This window comes from Octopus bimaculoides, chromosome 4, assembly GCF_046866305.1.
Source record: "Octopus bimaculoides isolate indiv1 chromosome 4, ASM4686630v1, whole genome shotgun sequence".
Classification (NCBI taxonomy): Eukaryota; Metazoa; Mollusca; class Cephalopoda; order Octopoda; family Octopodidae; genus Octopus; species Octopus bimaculoides.
In genome coordinates this window covers 90,229,261-90,252,765 of record NC_142931.1, presented here as the reverse complement: position 1 = coordinate 90,252,765, position 23,505 = coordinate 90,229,261, and the positions used below count along the sequence as shown (strand labels likewise).

The 23,505-nt window shown below is 34.1% G+C and overlaps 1 protein-coding gene across 1 annotated transcript; it reads left to right on the top strand.

The window, feature by feature from the left end:
* Window positions 1-5,795: 5,795 nt before the first annotated feature.
* LOC106869975 (uncharacterized) lies at window positions 5,796-22,365 on the top strand. The gene is made up of 4 exons (XM_014915923.3): window positions 5,796-7,014; window positions 12,070-12,156; window positions 19,255-19,279; window positions 21,323-22,365. Exons 1-4 carry the CDS (start codon window positions 6,959-6,961, stop codon window positions 21,731-21,733), a joined length of 579 nt encoding a protein of 192 aa, XP_014771409.1. The 5' UTR covers window positions 5,796-6,958; the 3' UTR covers window positions 21,734-22,365.
* Window positions 22,366-23,505: the final 1,140 nt, after the last annotated feature.

Genomic DNA, 23,505 nt, shown 5'->3' with positions numbered 1-23,505 from the left:
CATAGTTATTTGTGTTGTTGTTTACTTTCTGAAACAGTAAGGGGAGAGGGTTGCTAGCACATCCCCTCTACCCACACTTTTTTTCATCCACATCTTTATCATATGGGGCCCTAACAAAATCTGATAAAAGGTATAGATGCACATCTACCTAATTACTTGTCTCTTTCTAAAATCAGGTATAACTTGGCGATTGGTCGACTTACAACACCGTTCTTTGTCTTGAGTTTACTTGATAGAGTGTGTTTCTTAACTTGACATGGTCAAAGTGAGCTCTGATTGGCTGTATGCAAATGAGTTCATTACTGGGGTAGAGAACTCTCGTGGGAAAAAATGTTCACATGTGGCACAGATGCAGGTGAAGTGAAACTACACAACATGCGGTTGTCATGGTAACAAGCTGTTAATGCCTTGCTGTCTGTTGAATGGCTAAAATTATCCAAATTTCCCAACTTTAATTCCAAATAACATTGGATTCTTTAATTTACAAGATAAAGTAATTGGTTGATCGTAATCAAATTCAGAGTTGCATCATTACACCAAAATTGAAAGCAATCTGAGCAAAATTAAAGGGGGCTGATTTTGTGAATCAATTTAACTAGATCCACAAAAACCCATATTGTTTGTTGTGGTTTGTTTGTCTTAAAGAATTGTAACCCTGTAACAGACATGCCTTAAAATGAAATTCATTGTAAAACAACCTCACAATTAAAACTGCATAGAAGTAAATGTTCTGCAATTATGAAGAATACACAGAGCCAACATTTTGAAAAGGATTTAATGACTGATGCAGGAGACTTGTTTTGGGGCGAGTCAGATTGCATCTTTGATATTGCAGTGATTTATTTTAGCCAAAAATGAAGGGAAAATATTTTCAACTTATTTCAGTTTTGTTGTGCTTGAAATATGTATTGGTGAAGTTCTAGCAAGTGAACTGAAATTAGAAAAGAAGAAAAAATTGATATTCCATAGCTTATAGCAGTTGCCACTTATAACAAGTGTGGTAGTAGCATAAATAAAGATGTCTGGCTTAAAAGAGAAATTCCATCACTTATCTTAATGAGATGTGTGTCAATCTCTTCAATTAGCAGCTTCAAATGCATCCTTATCTCTAAGACATACAAGTGATTTTCTTTATCATCCCAAAGACAAAAAAAAAAATACAGCTGTCATATAAAAAGCTACATGAAGTTATAACTGATGGAAAATCACTTGAAAATTTCAGCTGACTGTAAAACAAGATGAGTTTCCATTGAGTCTAGTGTTGGATGCATTGGACCATAATGGTTTGAGTTAAGAACCCACTTTGACATATGAGACTGAATAAAAGTGTTTTATACTTCAGAAATATTGGGTTTAAAATTTTGGTCAGCTCATCACCTTACATAAATCGGAAATTTTTGCTGATATCTGTAATGATGAGAAAAATCTAATCATCCTTCTTTTTATCCAGTTTTAGAGAAAGTATGGAGAGTACAAGACAAAAAAGCCCCACAAACTTGGATGAATTAACTGATCTCTTCCAATTAATATTCAATGACTGAAAGATTACACAGCAACAAGACATGAAGAAATACGTCTAAGAAAAACATTTGTAGTTTCTTCTGTATATTTTTCGTCAATTGAAGATCTTAAGGAATGCATCATTATATTTGGTTGAAAAATTATTCTATAAAACAAGCAACTAACTGCTTTTTTAATTGAATTCATAGAAGCATTTCATTCCATCAAACCAGTATAAAAAAATTAATTAGATCTACAACAAAGATATTGTAAATTTCTGGAGTGAGGGTGATCCTGTATAAGACTCATCTGAATCAAAGCTATTCAAAGAAGTTGCAGAATTTGCTATCTTGGCATTAATTTGTCCCAGTCTAAAGCTGAAGTATAGAAGGTGTTATTCAGTAGCATAAATATGATATAATCTTAATGAAGAAATACAACAGAATTTAAAATAATTACTGCTACATTAAAAATAAAATTTTAGTCTTAAAGGTGCAATAATATGTTCTAAGGACTATGTATTACCAAAATAAGTAACCAAAGCTAGGTATATTAACATTTTAGTACCTCACTCACTTTTTTCTAAATGCATATTTTATAAAAAAAATTTATAGAGACGCGTTTTCAAATGAGTATTTGTTTATTGTGTTGACAAAACTAAAAAGATTTTTTTATTCAGAAAGGAAAGAAGTTTGTACCTGTTTTATTCTTTAATTACTCATGGTTGTTGCAAAACATAATAGAGTGAGATAAGAGTAACAGAGTGCATTGCAGAATATTATCTAGAACTCTTTTGATCTGAACTGTTGTTGTTGTTGTTGTTGGCACTCCGTCGCTTATGACGTCGAGGGTTCCAGTTGATCCGATGAACGGAACAGCCTGCTCATGAAATTAACGTGCAAGTGGCTGAGCACTCCACAGACACGTGTACCCTTAACGTAGTTCACGGGGATATTCAGTGTGACACAGTGTGACAAGGCTGACCCTTTGAATTACAGGCACAACAGAAACAGGAAGTAAGAGTGAGAGAAAGTTGTGGTGGAAGAGTACAGCAGGGTTCGCCACCATCCCCTGCCGGAGCCTCGTGGAGCTTTAGGTGTTTTCGCTCAATAAACACTCACAACGCCCAGTCTGGGAATCGAAACCGCGATCCTATGACCGCCAGTCCGCTGCCCTAACCACTGGGCCATTGCGCCTCCACATCTGAACTGTAGTAGGGTTAATTATTTCAGAGCCAAATACTTTCAACTTGTATTATAAGCTAAATGTAAACACAGAAATATTGTTATGTCTAACAGTTTTACATTAATAATAATCAGAATAATATCATAGATTTATGTTGTGTAATGGCCAACGGTTATTAAATACTTAAAAAGATATGGACGTCTTTTTTTTATTGTATGCAATTTTAAAAATTAATTTTCAAAAGCATGATCATAATCTGCACCTTCAGAAACATCTTTCTCTCCAAATAGTTATGAGGAAACAAAGTTAGTGAGGCTGCCAAAAGCTAATAGTATGATATGAAGTGCATTCCAGAGGTTTACAGACTTTTTTTAGGAAAAGCAGTTATAACTGTCCTAGATCATTGTAATTTTAATATATCATTACTATACATCTGATAAGCTGACCTGCCAACTTTTGTTTTTCCAGATTGAAGGAGATGGCTGTAATAACACTTTGAACACATACTGCTTGTCATAGCTGTCTAGTTTGCAAAATGCAGTCGGGACGTTTGGAAGCTCGCTATGCAATAAAGTTTTATGTGTTAAACAGGACAAAAAACACTTCTGAAATTTAGGAAATGCCCCAGACTACTTATGGGTTAACATTTTCACTAACACAACAGGTTCAAGGGTGGTAAAGTGGAGGTGAGAGACGATGAGAGGTGTGGGAGGTAGAGGAACATTAGAACTGGGTGAGAAAATTAACAGTTTTCTGGATGAAGACCATTGTGTGTCTACAAAGACAATGAGCATACTGTTTGGAGTTGGTGTGACAACTGTACATAGAGTTATTCATGAAGATCTGAACATACACCAAGTTCCCAGGCTGCTCAGTAATGAACAATTGGACAGAGACAGGAATTAAAACTGCTCTTCAGCCTCCCTACAGTCCAGACCTTGCATCCTGTGACTCTTTGGCTGTTCTCAAAACTGAAGAAAAACCCCAGGGGCAGTTGTTTTGAAGATGAAGGACGCTGTAACAAGGAACCTGGGCAACTTCAGTTTGGAGGACTTCCATAAGACCTTCACGAAGAGGTTGTAGTGCTACAATAAGTGCATTGAAGGAGGTAAGGGTTTTATACTTCTTTGAAATTAATAAATGTCTCTCTTGAAAAGTTTGAAAACTTCTGGAATGCACCTTTATAGCTTATATTCCCCAGCTTACAATGACTCACTTGCTTCTTCCTTAGCATGAAGAGATATTGTTCAGAAATCAAGTATGGAATTATGTAAGTTTAAAATGTTTTATCTTTTCTTAGTTTAAATGTATACATTAAGAGATAAGATTACCTTATATGAACAGTTTCAAATCGATAACAGTATTTTCATGAAAGCAAGGTTGTACTGAGGAACACTGCATAGAGTCATTTCTGACACCAACATTGCAATGTCAAATTCCTGAAGTTCAGAACTGTATCTATGGCCTTATAGTTGAATGATCTTCTTTGCAAGAAAGATTATAGAGTAACCTCCCTTTCTAAGTTTCTTGAAGCATCTGTGTCATGAGACGTGATTCTTAATTATTCAAGAAGCTTAGCGTTTCTCTTGGAAGTTCCTAGAATGTCTAGCGTTCCATTAATAAAAACAGCTTGCTAACCCTGCTCTTTACTTCTTAGTCAATTAGACTTAGAGCCATTCACGTCATTGCTATGTCTGTCTATTTCTCTTGGTCAAATGACTGAAAGCCACCACTTAGCTGTTATTTTTATATTTCCTATCTCTGAACTAGAGGTAGCTCAATAGTTACTGCTACAGCCTCTAGCACATTTGACACTATTAACAATATTACAGCTTTCTGGCTTCAGCAAGAAGCAACAGGATACCCAACTCTAATGATATATTCCATCCATTTCTCATGACCTAAACGTGTGAAATTAGGTTCCCAACAATCTACTATGTCTTATCAAGATCAGAAACCAGCTAATCCAAGCTCAAATATGAGCTAGCTGTGTCAAGGATTAAACCCTCATTTAAACTCTGGTGTTCACAAAACAATTATATCAACTAGGTCTTTATCAGTCGCCATGCTGCCAGTAAGAATATTTGTTAATCATGCACATACCTTCATAAGTTGTTCAAATAATGTTTAGATTGACTTTTGTTGAACAATAACATTTATTTAAAATACATTTTTTTTTAAACATTTTAATTCTATCTTTTACACACACACACACACTTTCTCTCTCATGAGAAATGTCATGGCTTCGTATGGTACAGTCACTTAATAGTAGACTGTTATATAGTAAAAGTTGTCTTTTTTTTAGGTCTGTGTTGCGTTGTCTTTTTTTGAAGTCTGTGTTTTGTTGCATTGTGTTGACAGATTTGCACTCAAAATTCCTGCTTTTTTAATCAAAACTTGTTAATTACTATAGTGACAGCCCTATCTATTTATCTTTCACACACACATTCTCTCTCTCTCCTTTCTCTCACTGTATTTCTTTCTCCCCCCCCCCCCTTCTACATATATGCTGTGACAGATGGACAGACAGACAGACGGAGATCATCTTGACTTTTATAATATAGATTGCATTTAGATTGAATCTACAGTAACACCGAACAGTCAGTATTGAAATGTATCAGAATTGTGCACCGAATCATGAGATTTCAGATTCCATCCGACTGTGTAGCGTCTTGGGCAAGAGCCTTTTACCACTACTTCAGGTAGAAAAACTGAAACTGTGCAGAAGCCTTTCAGATAAATTCCATCTGTAATTCAAGGTACAGCTTTGTTACGTTGTCTGCCTGCATATGCACTTAGCATACTCAGTCACTTTTATGCTAATGTAAAGAATTAATAGTTCAGCTGATCAAACAACTGAATACCACTTTTAATTTCTGGAAAAAAAATTTGGGAAACTATTGTCCTCGGATGAAACTCCCTTGAACACTATCTCTTCAGGTCGACAAAATATTTTTTGAGAAGGTCAAAATAATGTAATGTGTATTTCTATAATTAAACTCAAACTGAATAATTAATAAATTAATCATTTCATTTTCTTAAATTTTTTTGTTTCGAAAATCTTAACTATATACTTGTGTTTTTTTTTTTGTTTTGTTTTTTTTATCGTAGGTTTTCTGTCCTACTTTACATTATGAATGTGGAGGATTTGTCCTTGAAAATTTCATTCTGAAGGGTTCTACACTTAGAAGAGTGTGTATGGAGGATATCCACAAGACAGAAGGTACCTTTACATAAGGAGCATCACGGAACTGTCCTTGCACACAAAACATAGCTCACTATTGTAAACAAATCCTGAAAGAAAAAGTGGCTTCCACACCTTCACAGGAAGATTTAAAATAACGAATCACAAGCCAACGAAGTAACCTTCCTACAAGAAGCAGAATCCCATTCTCTCTCACATGACATCCTTTCGTCTTAAAGCAAGGAAGGGTATATTGAATAATGTGACCCTTGACATATTTTAGATGAATAAAATACAGGGCGATCACAGCAAAAATGCCTTTGATCAGAGCTGGCTGGAGCTAAATAACAACTAATACATTCAACAGTAGCGAGTTGTTCCTGTCCTGTAGCAACTAATTACAGCAAAATACACTTGGTTATTTGTGAATTAAATCTTGGTTACAGACAAATCAATGATGTTGGTTGAGGCTGACAGACCACCTACGCTTTCTTTAAAGCAGACATAGCAATACCAAACAAATCAGTAGAAAAGAATGCACGTTGTCGGTATTTAACTTAGATCAGTACTAACCAGCAGATTTATGATCAAAGGCTTTCCTATTACGATCATCTCATCTTGTTTTTTCTTCTTTTAATGTATCCAGGATTATACTATTCAATGAATGTTTATTCAAGACAGTAGAAAGTGATTTGACGAATTTTTGTCTGCTATTTTTAGCAGGTTGGAAAAAACTGTATTTTCAGATGAAATTTCTGAATAAATAAATAAGTAAATTACTGGTTCTTTTTTTTTCTTTTGCAAAATACATCAAAGTTTTATTACCAACGGAGATAATAATTATTACATATATAACACATATGTATATGATACATATATAACACAAAACTACATTAAAATATAAACAAATTAGCATTATTGAAGAATAGTGGTAGTATTTATGACATAGGAAGTGACGTCATGCTGGGTCTTTTCTTTCTCTACGACTCAGCTGTGTGCACATGCGCAGTTTGCTAAATCTCATGCTAAGCGTAGTCGTCGCTTGCTGGAAGGGAGTTTTGTCAACATTTGATTGTTCTCCCAACAACCATGAGGACTGGTGTTGATTTGGATAGCCATTTCGAAAACCTTGATATGACATTAAGGTATGTTTGCATATATTTCTTAAGTAATAAACCTAATTATCATTCGTGCAGGATCCTTGCAAATATTTCTCTAAATTTAATGGAATCATTCGATTTTTTTTTGTGTCTTACATCCCGAACAATTTTAGTTTTATCAACCTAACTTTGAAGAATCCTCTAACTTCACGCTACAGCTTACGTTGCGTAATGCATTAACATTATTGTCTGTTTTTAGTATTAGTGTTATAGGACGATGTGGAAATATGAATTAATTCGACACCACGAATAGTTAGTAAATAGTTATTCATACCGATACAAACTTGTAAATATGTAAAAAGAATAATGAGTTGTCGCTCTGGACAATCTAGATGGCAATTTGTCGTGTATAAGTTCTCGACAAGTCCGTGATTTGGCACTTATTTGCTCCCAATTCAGCTGGGCTGATCAAAACTGTGACAGTCTGTCACAGTTTATTTACTTGTGTATTTATTTATCTATTATATATATTTTCTGACACTTCATTATTTTTTTCATGCCTTCATCTTTAAACTGTAGGATGGTGTTTGTATCTGCTATTTCTAGCCAGTGAAGGGACCACATAAAGGCTTGTTATGATCTGGTTTCGTTTGACGTCACTTATACCCTTAAAAGTAGAAAGTGAAAGCCAGTCTGATTTCCACTAATTTATAAATAAGAGTTCTATTTATGTAAATCGATATTCATGCAATACAGCCGATAGTCATAGAATCATGTAGACACCGCAATGCCGTATCTAAAACTAGGGACTGTAAAATGTAGTTGATCGTGGTAGCTTCATCCTAAAAATAGATGTTTAATTAGAATTCATAATGACAGCATATACGCTTGTCATTATTCAGTAGCCGTGTAAATTTATACTGTTAATATGTTCCTCGCACATTTAATTCGTTTCGTGTATGTTTCATATACTTATACGTTTATTCCTCACGTGTTTTGCAGTATATATAATAGGTAATCAACAAAGTGCTTTATACACTGTTCCATGAATGTATAATGTCCCTTGTGATCTGTGTCTCGTACACTCTTGCTAATTTCTTTCACCCCATTTTTAAAGGTTACGAAAACGTATCATATAGGTTAAATAATGTTTGATCACAAAATATTTTTTTAATTATTTTAAAATTTAAATCCGGAATACTTTCTTTATGAACTTAAAGAATAAATCTACTCGCAATAAATTTGTTTATCCATAACTATTTGGTAGCTAATTTTTATTTGGTGCATATGAAGTTTGGTTAGTATCGTATTTTGTCGACATGGGTGTCTAACTAACCTACTAGTAATATTACCAATGATCTTCCTTTCCCTTTTTATTTTCTGTTGAAGTCATCACATGAAGTATTTTCAAATAAAGTTTGAGCAATTTCATCTTTCTCTTTTTTTTTCTTTCTGCTGCTTTCTATTTTTAGACATTGTATTTATTTAGCGTTGCCTTTGTCAGTGTTTCTGAATCAGCTGATTGATGCTGTATCATTTTCAGCTCACCAGTGTTTAGGACTTGAAATTTTGCAAGTTATGATGCTAATTAACTTACGTATAAATTCTGGTTTTCAAATTTCTCATGAAAAATTCAAATAAATAGGTAGAAAATTTATTTAATTCAAGTATATTCAACTGTTTACGCGCGCACGCACGCACATACACACAGAGTAATTCGTGTAATAATGAAGTTTTAGTACGAAGCAGCAATCAAAATTCATGCTTTAACAAATAGACTGGTGGACATTCGTATTTCAATGGATGTCTGTTAAAAATGCATTTTGTTCAGAGTTTTTAATATATAACTATAGTGGTATCTTGTCTTGTACTAGAGTACATTGCTTAGTCGGGTTTAGTGAATTTGATCGGTATTGTACAGCGTCCGCCTCAGATGGATGAGTAGTAAAGTCTTCTCCAACGAGATTTGAACAGAGAACAAAAAATGATGAAACAGAACTATTTGTTTCTTCCATGAGAACAACGACATTTGTAAATACAATACATAATCGTTTTACTAGTGCTGTGAGCTGTTTTAACCAACTAGATATTAAATCTCAAAGTACGAGCCATAACTTATATATTCCATAAAATCGACTGAGATGATTATTTTGAAGTTGTTGTTTAACCTCAATCTGGTCTAGATCTAAGGCGTTCCAGTCGTGATTGTCCTATCCATGACGGCAATATGTGATTTGAGAAAAATATGGCTGCTATTTTTAGCAGGGTGATCAACCACGTAGAGGCTCTCTTATTGGCTAGAGTATTTCGAAGTTCAGGCCAATGGATGGCTTTCTGATAGTCATTTTAAGTTCGTTTAATGTCAAGGTCACCACATAACATCTGGAAAATGGGTGCTTCTAATTAAAATTCCAGTATGTTTGTATATATATATATATATATATATTATATAACACATAAGATATACACAAAAAATAAAACTTCTTTCTAATCATGTGAATCTCTTGGGTATTTTTCACAGTAATAACAATGCCAGCTGCAGGGTTTTTGCATTTGTGTCAAGCATAGTAATGACTAAGAGTTAAGATCTAGTCTGGGACGATTTTACCTTACTCTCTTTCATGATCGATTTTAATCGAAATAAATATTATTTAGCCATAAAAACTTATTTTCCATTGTATATTTTACTGCATCTCTTAAGATTGCATTTTGGTTGACGTAGGAAAGGTAGAATTGTTTAAAGAATTTAGAAAACAGTGAAGTTGGCTTCAACATTTATATAAGTACATAAAACATAAAAAAGCTAGCCAGAAAGAAGTATGCAGTAAGGCAAAAAAAAAAAATATATTAATCAATAATTAGTATTTTCATTTTCTAATAAGTATGGGAGGCAATTCTGGACAAGTTACGGTTTTATTGTGGCCTCATCAGTGAAGTCAGGTCTCAGTTTGAGGATAACAGCCTTTCTATGCTTTGTTTTCAACTACACTTTCTAGGCTCCCTAACAGCTGTTATGTAAACCAGTAACTTGACCCCTGTTTATATTGATGTCCCTCCTCATCTGGGAACAAGATTTCAAGAGACTCATTTGATATCACTGACTAACTACTGGGCTACTAACAGGGACAAAACAATAGTTAGCATCTAGCTAAAGTCTCCTATTTCCCTTCCAAACCATAAAAATACTAATAAATGAACAAGAAACACTCCACTGGACAATTCTCACTTCTCTACTCTTGTATCTGTAGACTCCAACCCTACTCTCCAACTACTAACATGCATACCACATGTCAATCCATCTGGTAACAAATCTCTCAGTATCAATGAATTTTTGAGAATATTTAGATCTAATTTCTACTGTACTTTATCTTGAACGAGCACTACTGTTCAGCAGTCAAAAACAAAAATGGAACAAACATTGCGAATGGGTGGAAATATGATGGTGATTAAAGAGACCTGACATGATATTGTAAGTGTTGGATTTTGATCAAAAGTATATGAGAGGAAAGTTCACATCCAGAACTTTCAAATGATATATAATTGTCCATGGAAAAAATGTATTTTGACATAAAAATGTGATCAAGCAAAAAGTGGGTTTTTGCATGATCAACCAGTGCTTGTTGTCCCTTCTATAGAGCTCTACAGTGATACCTACTAATACGAACTCGCTATCCATGCTACATTCTATATTCAAACATTCTGAAGGTGAAGTTTACATATATATTAAATCCATTTTCCCACCTCATTTAACATTCATAATAAAGTTACTCTGACTCGAACTTTGTCTTACCCACTCCTTAATTTTATTTGCTCTCTCTACCACTCTTTAAACATCCAAACACCAACATTTTTATTTTCTCTGTATGAAGGACATCTATCTCAACTCTCAGAAGAAGTTAGTTCAATGACTTTCAATGGACCTTATTTCTTTTTCTCACACTCCTCTCAAACCAACACAGGCCAAATGTTCTTCTATATTGAACAGTTTAAACCAGCAACATTAATTACTTGTTCAAATATTAGATGAATATAGAAAACTCTCAACATTCTAGATCTCTTTTTTTGTCTTTAAATCTGATCTTTACACAACCATTATCATCTCGACCATCTCATGATTGTTTGATATCTACATACCTCATATCATACTGCTACACAACAATTATTTCCCCTCAAATCTCTCAATATTACCAATTCTACCTTAACTACCCTTGGCAAATGTTCTCGTTATGTCCCTCCAAAAGAGTTAAATTTGCATCTCAAGGTCTAAGTTGCTGACTCTCTGCAAAGTAAACAAATATTAGAATATTATTCATGCATTTAACCTGGCGCTAATGTAGCACTCAGCAATGTAATAAAAATTTATGTGATTGATTGATTGATTGATTGATTGATTCACTTGTCATTACACTGTCTGAAAGATAATGCTAGTTCTTCTCACTAAATCTTTTACCATTTTTTTTACTTAGCTTTTACTCTACTGAATTAGCAATCTGTTCACCACCTCTGCTCTAGCTCACCCTGTGCACCCACCTGATTTGTCTTTCTTAGACTCTACACTAAACATTATGCCAAATGCATTAAACTAGACCTTTTGCTGGGGAAAAAAAACTAGAATGCAGTACAATCTCACATATGTCATTCTAAGATTATCCAAGCAATTAGACAAAAGCACCTTGTTCAAATGTAAAAGCAACAACCAGTAAAATCAGTTGATCTAAATTTTTGGAGTGTAGATTGGAGTTACTCTAGTCTTTAAAGTCAGCTAGTGATGACAGTAGGGACCACTGCATTCCATTATGTAAATTTAACCTGGTTAGCTTTGCTCAAGTAGTCTTATTTTGTAGTATTTTTGCTTTTACAAAGCTATATTTTGGTTTCTGATAGAAGAAAATCTGTTTTAGAGGAGTGGTTTAATGATTCTTGTATAGGTTTTGAACAGAATTACAAAAGCTCTTAACACTAATTTAATAAAGCATTTAGAATTATGCCATTCTATGCCTAATTTCTGTTTAAATATTTAATTTGCCTTCCATAGATCATTTTCAATATTTTTTGTATATTCCTGCTTTAATGTTTTTTTTTTTTTCTTTCTTTTCCTAGTTGCTGTCGCAAACGACCTCGGAATCTTGAGGATGAATTTGATGAAAGTATTCCGATATCTAAAAGAATAAATAGCCTCTATATTGAGTAAGTTTAAAGCAATCATTTCTGTATCAAAGTTTTCAATAATATTGTATGTTATGGAACTAAAGAGATTTTATAATTTGCAGAAGTTTGTAGACTAAGTTGGGTTTAGTGATAAAGAGATTTTCCTGTTCACACATTTCCTGAACTTGTGTACTTTTCAGCATAGTCATCAGCAGATCCAAAGCTTGCTTGAATTAGATTCTTCAAGTCAGCCTTGCAGCAATTACCAATGGAATACTCCTCAGTGGAACTAGAGTTTCATCAATTCTTACAGAGAAGTCTTCTAGATAGAATTATAACTTTAGTTAAGACAGTATTAATTTGATCACAAGGGTATCTGAAACAAAAATAGTGACGACTAGCATTAATCATTAATCAACCTTGGCATATATTTATTGTTAGGATTAAAGTGTCTTAGCAAATTTTCTCCAACTTCAGGGTGCCACCAAATAAAGACCAAGTTATTGATGAACAACATTAAAAATTAGCCTATCATGAAATATTAGGTGAAGAATCTAGTCACATGAAATGTTTTTCTTAAAACCATTTTTCTGTTGGCCATCTTGAATGAAGAGCATTATTGTTCTTAAAATTGCATTTAGTTATTTTACTTGACTGTTTTTAGTTGGTTGATATGGAGATCTCAAGACAAATTGAGATCCTTGGTTTGAGTAGAGTGAAACTGGAGCACCAAACCTGAGAAATGTGTTGAAGCAACTCTCATACCAAAATGCACAGTTACAAAGGGAGATCTTGAGCATTCATCTATAATCACAATCAGTTAGTGGTAAGAGTTATATAAGATTAGAAGACCTTTGAAGTTGATACTGAGGCACTCAAATAATTATGTGAACTTGATAAGTCCATGAAGAGGATGGGAGGAGTATATGATACAGTTATCACAGATTTTTGTAACATCTCCTGAAAAAAATTACAAGTCCTTAAATCTGATGTAGTGCCATAATCAAGTTATTGCAGAATGATGCAAAAGATTACCTGAATTTGTGATACCAGGGAATATTATAGAGGAACATCTGGTAAAAGCATCACGAGCAACCTTATCTTTGCTTGATATGTTTCAGACACTATAGTTGTAGAGTGGTGCTATTTCAATGTGCCAGTGAAAATCTTGTTGCTTGTTTTTCCTCTACTTTTGCGACTAACCCTTTAAATATGAGATCACTTGTGGGTCGATGTTTCATGTAAAATAGTCTTGAAATAAATTTTTTTTAATTCTCTTAAAACTTTCTGTGATAGCCCTAGCCTTCTTTTCAGTTGCTGGGAGACTTTGTTCAGGGCAAAACAATTTTCTGAGGAATAAAGGAACAGGTTTATTACACTGTGGAAGGATAATTGAAATTACAGTTTCAAAAGCATCAGTATTAGTATGTAGTGGCCCTTCAGATAAGATCAATGAAACTGGATCATTAACTATTAATGTTTTAAGCAGAGGTAAAGCAAATAAGTGACATTTTTGCAAAGGAAAATGAAGATTTCTAGCAGTTGACCAAGTTCAGAGAATGGACACCCAGTTAGAGAAGTAACTAAAGAAATCTAAGGGTCATAATAGTTATTTAGCATTGCATGGCATCAGGTAATCAAGGAAAGGTTTCAATTTTCCTAGATTAAATTGCACGTAATTATTTTATACTGTGTAACTTAGATAACAAATGGGTGTTTAGTGGTGGGGACATTTGTCATTATTCACTAATCTGTTATCTTGTTTCAGTCGTAAGACTGTAACCATGCTGAGGCACTGCCTTGAAAATTTTAATCAAACTTATCAACCTGGTGCTTATTCTATTGGTTTCTTTTGTCAAACTGCTAAGTTATTGGGACATATACATGCCAACCCTGGTTGTTAAATGGTAGTGGGGGACAGAGACACACACATAGATATGTATATAGTTCAAATTTACAGAAGACAAAAGACGAAGACAGGTGAAGGAACAACAAGCTGGTGTATTAGCTTAACACTCAGAAAAAACGAAAAAGTCTTTGATGTTTCAAGCCTACGCTCTTTGACAGAAAAGATTTGGAGAAAAAATGTATAGGCGCAGGAGTGGCTGTGTGGTAAGTAGCTTGCTTACCAACCACATGGTTCCGGGTTCATTCCCACTGCGTGGCACCTTGGGCAAGTGTCTTCTGCTATAGCCTCGGGCCGATCAAAGCCTTGTGAGTGGATTTGGTAGACGGAAACTGAAAGAAGCCCGTCGTATATATATATATATATATGTATATGTTTGTGTGTCTGTGTTTGTCCCCCTAGCATTGCTTGACAACTGATGCTGGTGTAACTTAGCAGTTCGGCAAAAGAGACCGATAGAATAAGTACTAGGCTTACAAAGAATAAGTCCCGGGTTGATTTGCTCGACTAAAGGCAGTGCTCCAGCATGGCCGCAGTCAAATGACTGAAACAAATAAAAGAGTAAAAGAGGGATTAACAGTTCAACATGATGAAATGGCTGGAAGAAAAAGGCTTAATGAAAGGGAGATAATAATGGTGACCCAGATGAACTAAGGTGCACAAGCATGTGTGTGTGTATTGTGAATGGGGGCGAGTACATGCGTATGTATGTGTGGACAAGCTTAAAATTATGTGGCCCTGTGTGTGTGTGTTTATTTTTATAAGTAACCTAGTGCGTACATATGTGGAGCGATGTGCATTTCATGTACTGGTGTGTATGTGTGTCTGCCTATGGACGTATGTGCAGGGTGCGATGGGTAAATTGTCGCCATTTTATAATTTTAATTTCGCGCATGCACATTGTTTGTTTTTGATTTTGTTGACTACACTGTATAGTAGCATCACTTGGGCACTGTCTGAGAAAAACAATACCATGACACATTTCACTCTGCCAGAAATTTGAAAACAACATGCTGTACTGCTTGGCATTCGCACTGGAAGCTCCAATATGAGCATTTCAGAGTGTTTGGGGTCAATCTGAGTGCGGTGCATGTACCGAGAGTGATAAAAATCAAACATCCAGTCAACATCACGGTGTGTGGAGTGATCACTAGTGGTGGTGACGTTATGCCTCCATTCATCTTCCCACACAACTTCAGACTCAACACAGGCCTACATCAAGTGCCTGGAGGAGGTAGTGCTGCCCTGGGTCAAGAGGGTGACTGCTGGAAGACCCTATGTCTGGCAACAGGACTTTGCACCATTTCACACAAGCAGGAGAACACAGTCATGGCTGTCAGACAATTTCTGCAACCACATCACCCCTAACATCTGGCCACTCCCCAGACTGCAACCCTCTTGATTATTATGTGTGGGGCACAGTTAAGCAAGAGACCAACAAAACTCCTTGTAACACCAAAGATGAACTGAAGGCAAGGATTATGGCAGCATTCAGCAACAAGGAGACCATCCAGAAGAGTTGCAGGAGATTCCAAAGTCGTCTGGATGCTGAGGTTGAAGCCAATGGCGATTTTGCTGAATAAATTTATTCTTTAGTATTTAGTAATTTTGGTGATAAGTATATCCGTTAAAATGAGATGTCAGTGTTATTTTCATTTTTGTGTAATTTAGACGACAATATATTCACTGCACCCTGTACATATGTGTGGGGTTATCATGTGTGCACAAATGCATGGGCCTGTGTATGTATACAAGTAACCTAGAGTGTGATGTGTATTTGTGCGTGTGCATGCATATGCAAATGCTTGTACTTAGCAGTTGATGTGTGCTTGTTCAGGTGATGTGTATGTGTGTCTGTGACCCTATAGTGTCCATGTGTATTGTGTATGTTTGTATGCAAAAGTAGTTGTGTTTATGCATATGTTTGTATATTGTTTGTGTTCAGGAGTTTTGTGCTTTTTGGAGTGCATACTGTGTGTTGTGGGAGAATGCATAGAGGTGTGAGGTGTAGGTAGGCAGATATTGGGTGCTTGAGTGTATGGTGTGGGAAGGTGTGTGTGAATGCATGTGAGTGGGTGTGGGAGTATGCATAATGGTGTGTGGTGTGTACTGAATTGAATAATATGTAGGGGTGTTTATATAGTGGTGTGTGTTGAGGGTACCGAGTTAGGCAGTGTGGGGGTGGAGAGGAGGGGCAGTTGAATGTGGGAGGTGCAAGGGAATCTGTGGGGTTGGTGTTAGATGAAGAGAGGTGGCAAATTGAGACCATAAGGAGCAAAGGAATAAAGGAAGAAGATTAATTCCTGTTCATGGCAAAGGCATGAGTCCAGGTGGTCTCTGTGCAGAGACAGTTCAAACACAGACAGATGTAGTGAATGACTGGTGGAGTGGAAGTGGCATGAGACCAGGGTGTCATTGCCAAGTTGATGTCTTGGTCAGCCAAGCAGCATTCCATTTGACCACTGTACTATATATATATATATATATATATATATTATGTGTATTTCTTCTATCTTAATGAATAAAAATTCTTCTGATAGAATAAATGGGTTAATAGAAACCAATGTAGCAAAGAACACAAAATAACTGTGGTTTAGTTCCTGTTTTTAAGGCAGGAACTCCTTGAAATTTTGGGTATTTGAGTATAAGAATTTAAGGAATGGAGAAAACGCATGTTATAATTGCATACTTTATTCCTACATATGTTTCAAAGGATTACAACCTGTGTTCTTTGCTACATTGGTTTCTATTAACCCATTTATTCTATCAGAAGAATTTTTATTCATTAAGATAGAAGAAATACACATAATTATATATATATATATATATATATATATATATATATATATTGTACCTTATGCATAAGGTATTTGAGGACATACCTTTGTTGGGTCATTACTGCATTTTTTGTTAACTCTGTACAATCCTTATTCCAGAAAATAATAATGGCAGACCCTCAGCTTAAGAAATGAGGAAGCATGTTGTTATTGTGATTATAAAGGCTGAGCACAACGATTTAGAAATATCTTGATTTTTAAAAGTCACCAGATCTTTCATCTACAAAGTTTGTATGGAGCTAGAGACTGAAGATGGAAACGTATCACCAGTATTAAAGCATAAAAAGCATTCTAAACGCTCTGAAATCATCAGAATGCTTGAATTTATCCAGCAAGTTCAACAGACCATTGATTACAGTCCCAGAAAGTCCATGAGGTCAATTGCAAAAGATTTCCATGTGTCAGAAGGAACAGTCAGAAATGTTGTCCATGAAGACATCAGACAGAAGTCTTATATGATGAGGAAAAGTCAGTTTGTCAGAAAAAGCAAAAGAAAATCACTACATCAAATCTAAAACGTTCTTAAACAAACGGAAAAATCCAGCAGAAGATGATTTGATTTGGTTTTTCTCAAACGAGAAAGATCAAAAAGTTAACAAGAAATGACAGATGGTTATGTGCAGACCCTTCTGAAGTTCCAAGTGTTATGCATACAAAATTCCCTGCAACTGTCATGGTTTTAGGGGTTGTAAACAATGAAGCTCCTTACTTCTTTCCACAAGGCCTTAGAGTTAACTCTGTCGCCTACATTGAGGTCCTGGAAACAATAGTTATGCCCTGGATAGACAGTATATGCAATGGAAAGCCATATGTGTTTCAGTAAGACTCTGCACTATCACAAATGGCTCTAGTAAGACAGGAATGGATGACTGAAAATTTTCACGATCACATAACCCCTAACATTTGGCCTCCTAATTCCCCAGATCTCAATCCATTGGACTATTACATGTGGAGCGTTGTTGAGAGAGAGTGGTCAATGAACAAGCCCATAACACCAAAGATCCTTTGAAAGCTGCCATAATCAGAGTAATGTCCAAAATGAGCCAGGACCACTTGATTCATATAGAAGCAGTTGTTGAAGCTGAAGGTTGCTTTATTGAATAACATTATAGAAAAGAAGGATTATTTTTATCCTCATAGCACTTTTTGCTAAATAAAGTTATCTGTTATTATATATCTGTTTTTTTTTTATATAAACATAAATCTATCCTCAAATATCTTATGCACCCTGTATATACAGGTATGGTGATGCAAACAGGAAAAATTTTGAGTATAAGTATATTTTTATTAACATTTAGCTGAAGCAACAGAGTGACTCAAGGTCCAAGAGTTTCATGCATTGGCACTTATCAAACTAGTTACAGGTGGAAGAGCTGTGGGTTTATATAGCTGATGAGAATTACATTTTCTAGCTTCAACTAGAGGACTTTTAGGAAAGTCATGTCTCAGATTCATAGACGAACACAGGTTAAGTAAAACATTTACACTTAACATTTGAGAGAAAAGCCTCACAAGGTGGTTTGAAATCTGTAAACAGGCTGTTTGAGTAGCCAGCCAATATGAAGACATTACTCCACTTTGGGAGCAGGAATCTTTCAAACATCATCTTTGAAACTGATGGCACTGAAACATAGAACATTGGTTAGCCAAATATATGCTGATATATGTCCATTTCCTTGATGTATGCTTGTTGTAGTAAGGATTGTGGATGCTAATGTCACTCTCTTTGAGCAATATTCTTGTGAAAAATGTCCAACTGATTTGTAGTTTCAGCAAACTTTGTTCTTTGCTGGATAAACAGAACAGACAGAAGAGCTGAGTAGAGATATAATATCTTCATGTATAAATTGATTTGTTCATCGACAGCAGCTGTATGATCATTGTTAATGGAGTTAGACTCTAGTTTTAGTGCAGTTCCAGATGGAGCATTAAAATGTCTAATGACCCTGCATTTCTCTGAGCAACATCCAAAGAACAAGCTTGAATAACTGACTATTTCAAATTCAGTAAAGATTTTTCAAGAAGTTTTTGTCAAAATGATTAGAGGAGACCTTAGAAATAGATGATTTTGTGATGCACTCTTCTTCATGTACATCAGCAGTTACAACTCAAAATTTACTGTGTCTGGCAAGGTTGTGTAAATTATGGTGTAAGATTCAATGTATTCATCTGTTTACAGTTTTCATGACTGCAACTGGTATCAGCAAACTTTATATTGTACTGTTTCATGAACTATAACCAGAAATTCAGTGCAGACTGCAGTTTACAGTCAACTTTTATTATCAATATACATAGATTATTCCTTAATCTTGACAATACTTGACCTGAGTTTTTCTAATGTGCTTGTAGTTGCTTTCAATTAAATTAACTTAATTATTTTTCTTTATTTTTCAGGGGAAGACCTGATTGCTCTCATGAGGTAATTATTTGCTACTGCTTCTTAAGAACATAATGTGCTTATGAAAGTTAGTTATTTCTTTCAAAAATTAAGAATAGTAAAAATAAAATTTTGTGTGTTGGGGATAGGTTTACATTTCTGTTAGTACATGAAATTTTGTCCATATAGATGAATGAACTTGTTCATTTACTATTACCTTCTTATTATGAATATGATCAAATATTTCTTTAAATTCTTGATATTTTATAAAAGCCTGTATTTATTTCAGCTGTAAATTAATATTTGATATTTAGGTTCAGTTAATTTATTATCTACAAAAGAAGAGATAGATAAACTATAGTAAATTTTGGGTATAAATTGTTTAACCCTTTAGCATTCAGATTAATCTGTCAAATGTAATGCTTATTTATTCAAAATGTTTTGAATTAATCATGCATTATCTTGTAGCTTTGAGATTTCAATGATGTAATTATATATTTTTAAATGAGATTGTAGGTTAGGTGTGAGATGCTGGATATGGCCAGTTTAAATGTTAAAGGATTAAAACATTTCTATTGGATGAAACTTAAGTTACTGATTCCTAGGAAAGATTTTTCAGCTACTGTAATCATTTGAATATTATGACTGAAGCCTATGTTGCAGTACTGTAGTTTTTCTGTTGATAAAAGTTGTCTAAAATGTAGTTTACATGAAGCATTTAAGATATGTTACTCCTAGAAGGGGACTAAAAGTAGAGCTGGGTGGAAAAAGTTTCACACTAAATGCTTAAGGAAGCTCTAGTATTTTTTTCTGTTTTTTGACAATTTACTTTGTTAGAAATGAGCTGTAGAGCGTAGTTGAAATGAAGAACTGATCTTGAGTTAGATAATATAATGGTAAATAAGGCCAGCAATAGAGTTTTATAGATTAGCAGGAGTCAGCAAAACCATAAAATAATAGGAAAGCTGACTTTCTTGGTTTGACACAGAGTTAGTAGCTGTTCAATATTATAAAATCAAGCCTCTAATGATTACAGAACAGATTGATTGAGCATCAAGTTCTCTCACCTACTAATGCAACCAACAGATATGTTGAAGGTAATTATTAAATTCTATTTATTAGCTGATATCCTTCTGAGAGTGGAGTCAGTTTGCTTCACAGTGTAGGTGATTTATTGGTGTGGTGTTAGTATAGCCTGTTATAAAGTAGGGAGCCATGTCATTGATTAGCTTCATCAGCTCATTTTATCATATGGTATTTAGCTGCATAAGGTGAAGTATGATGTATCTAGTTTGTTGTCCATTCACTTTTGCATATCTGAATGTTTTAGTACTAACTATAGACGTGATTGTATTGGACTTCCTTGATGTGGAATAGCTGCAATTACTTGGTATTCTTTTAAAAAAGAAGCCTTTGTCATTCAGCAACAACATAATGTTGTCATTCTGATGTTCTAATTGACTGGATGATATATTTTGAATGAAAAAGAGCTGGGCATTTATGAGAGAAATTATCCATAGAAGATTTTGTAAGTAGAAGGGTTACTCTTACAAATATTAGGTAACACGGAAAAAATAATTCTGAATTGAGACATGGAAACATGTTGTCTTAGAAAAACAAATGATGATATATGAGTGGTTTGTTTTAGCTTAGTTAGGCTGTTAGATTTAAGATGGTGTTGAGAAATGTGTTTATCTAGAGCTATAAATAACAACAATCACAATGAAATGATCTTTAACATTGATTTAAATGGGTAGAAGAATCTACGAATTACATTGTTTATATTTTATTGTATTTTGTGACAGGATTGGCATTGTTTACAAAGGAGCTTAATTATTGATCAATGCTACATTTTTTATGTTGACTGAAGTTTATGATCATTAATTATTTATTTTTGTTTCATGCATGTTAATCTTGAAAAGTTAAATTATTGCTTCAAATTTTATCAAATATAGTTACCAATGTTTAGGGGTTCTAAGCAATTGAGAAAATTGGTTTATCTTTACTTTGATAAAATCTGTCACAAAAATCTGAAACTAATTTAAATGTTATTTTCTTTAAATTGAATATCTTTCTTTGTTGCAGTCAACACCAAGCCCTGACCCTCCTGTAGCTGAGAACAATCACCCAGATCAAAATTATAAGCTTTGGCAGCAGCAACAATTCCATCATCTACCTCCACAAGTAGACTGTTTAAACAACACTCAATCAAAACTCTATTCAGAAGCCTCTGGATCCTCTGCTAATATGTCTGCAGCAATAGTCAACCACCCTCATCCTTATAACCCACAACAGCAAACTCCTAACTCCTTTTTGGACACAAGGCATACTGCTGATCATACAGTCATAAAAAAATATGAGCCTGAACTTGATGAATCATCTAATCCATTTTATTATCGTATAAATGAAGTTTTATTTAAGGCCCATGCTGCTCGAATTGGGCGCTTAACAAAAACATCACCTTCAGACAGTAGCCATTTTTCTTTTAGCAGATAATTTTTTTTAACATATTAAAAAAATTATTTTTTCTAATTAAGCATTTCTGCTCTCTGTAAATAGATATTTTCTCCCATGTTTATTTAATGTATACTTCCTTCATAAGGTATGCTTTTAATAGATTCCAACTGGTGAGTTCCTTTCATATATAGTCAATGTTATCATTTACTTGGCTGAATAATTATTTAGAACTATTTACATATATCTTAATTAATATATGGATGATCTTCATTAACTTCATTAGTGTATCAGCTAACTTTTTTAACTATTTGGATTTTGTTCTTTTTCATCATCACTTGACAACATTTTTAAATATATTAAAATAGTAATGATGAGAAACTAGGTAAATGTATTTTATTTAAAATTAAAAGAAATCTGTTAGATGCATAAACTCATCAGGATTTTATCATGAATAAAAACAACTTCTTGAATTTTCCTTGTTTGGTCATGATAACTCAGATACAAAAACTTCAGAAAATTATTTTTACTGAAGTTTGTAATAAAAACATTTTTGTGTGTGAATGTGTATGTATCTTTTATCTTTTACTTGTTTCACTCATTTGATTGTGGCCATGCTGGGGCACTGCCTTGAAGGGTTTTTTTAGTCGATTAAATTGATCCCAAAATTTAAAGCCTGGTATTTATTCTATCAGTATCTTTTTGCCATCAGGGATGTAAACCAGTTGTCAAGCGGTGGTGGTGGGACAAACACAGACACAAAGATACACACACACACATTGATATATATATATATATATATATATATATATATATATATATATATATATACACACACACACACACACACACAATAAGCTTCTTTCAGTTTCTGTCTACCAAATCCACTCAAAAGGCTTTGGTCAGCCCAAGGCTATAGTATAGTGGGACTGAATCAGGAACCATGCAGTTGGAGAGCAAGCTTCGTACCACACAGCCATACCTATGCCTGAAAGGTACCAAAGTGGTAAAAAAAACTAACAGTTTGCAATGTTTTGTTGCATATTTTCAAAGTAATTATCCATAGAATACTACTTTTCTTCTGATTTTCAACAATTTTCTTGTTTCTTGTCATGAATGTTATGCTATATTAATCATCAAATATATTTTATTTTCTTAATTAGCATGTTAAAATAGTCCTTATATTGATATGACTCCGTTTTTTGATGCTCATGATTCAGATAAATGAAGAAGATCCACATCTGACTTAAAACAATCAATTTAATGTTTCATTGAAGTAGTGTAAACAATATTTAAACTAACTTAAATCTGGCAATATGTTTATTTGCTATAGTCCATACATTTGGGTATTTGATTGGTTGATCTTGTTATAATAGAAGCAGCAGATTCATGATTATATTCTCTTAGACATTAGAATATTTCTTTATCAATAATAGGATTTTGTTCCTGTATAGAAATAGTAAAGCATTTTTGTTACCAGTGACGGTGTGCGTAAAAAGTGGACATTAAAACAGTGAATCCATTGTTTTTTATAGGCTTCATTAAGTTTTTGTTTTTTTATCTTCAAATAATTAGTGCGCAAGATATTAAACTTGTCAGAACCAAGTCTGCTATTATTGTAGATTAAATTATTATTTTTGAAAACCCAGCTAAATGTTACTAGGTTAGTAGCAAATTGCCTTTGTAGTTTTCTAAAGATATAATTATGCCGGTACCATCTAATTTTAAACTAACTTGTAGTTAATCCTATGCAAACTAAATACTGTTAGACCATATTTCCTACATCCCCCAAAAAATATTGTTTTTAACGATGA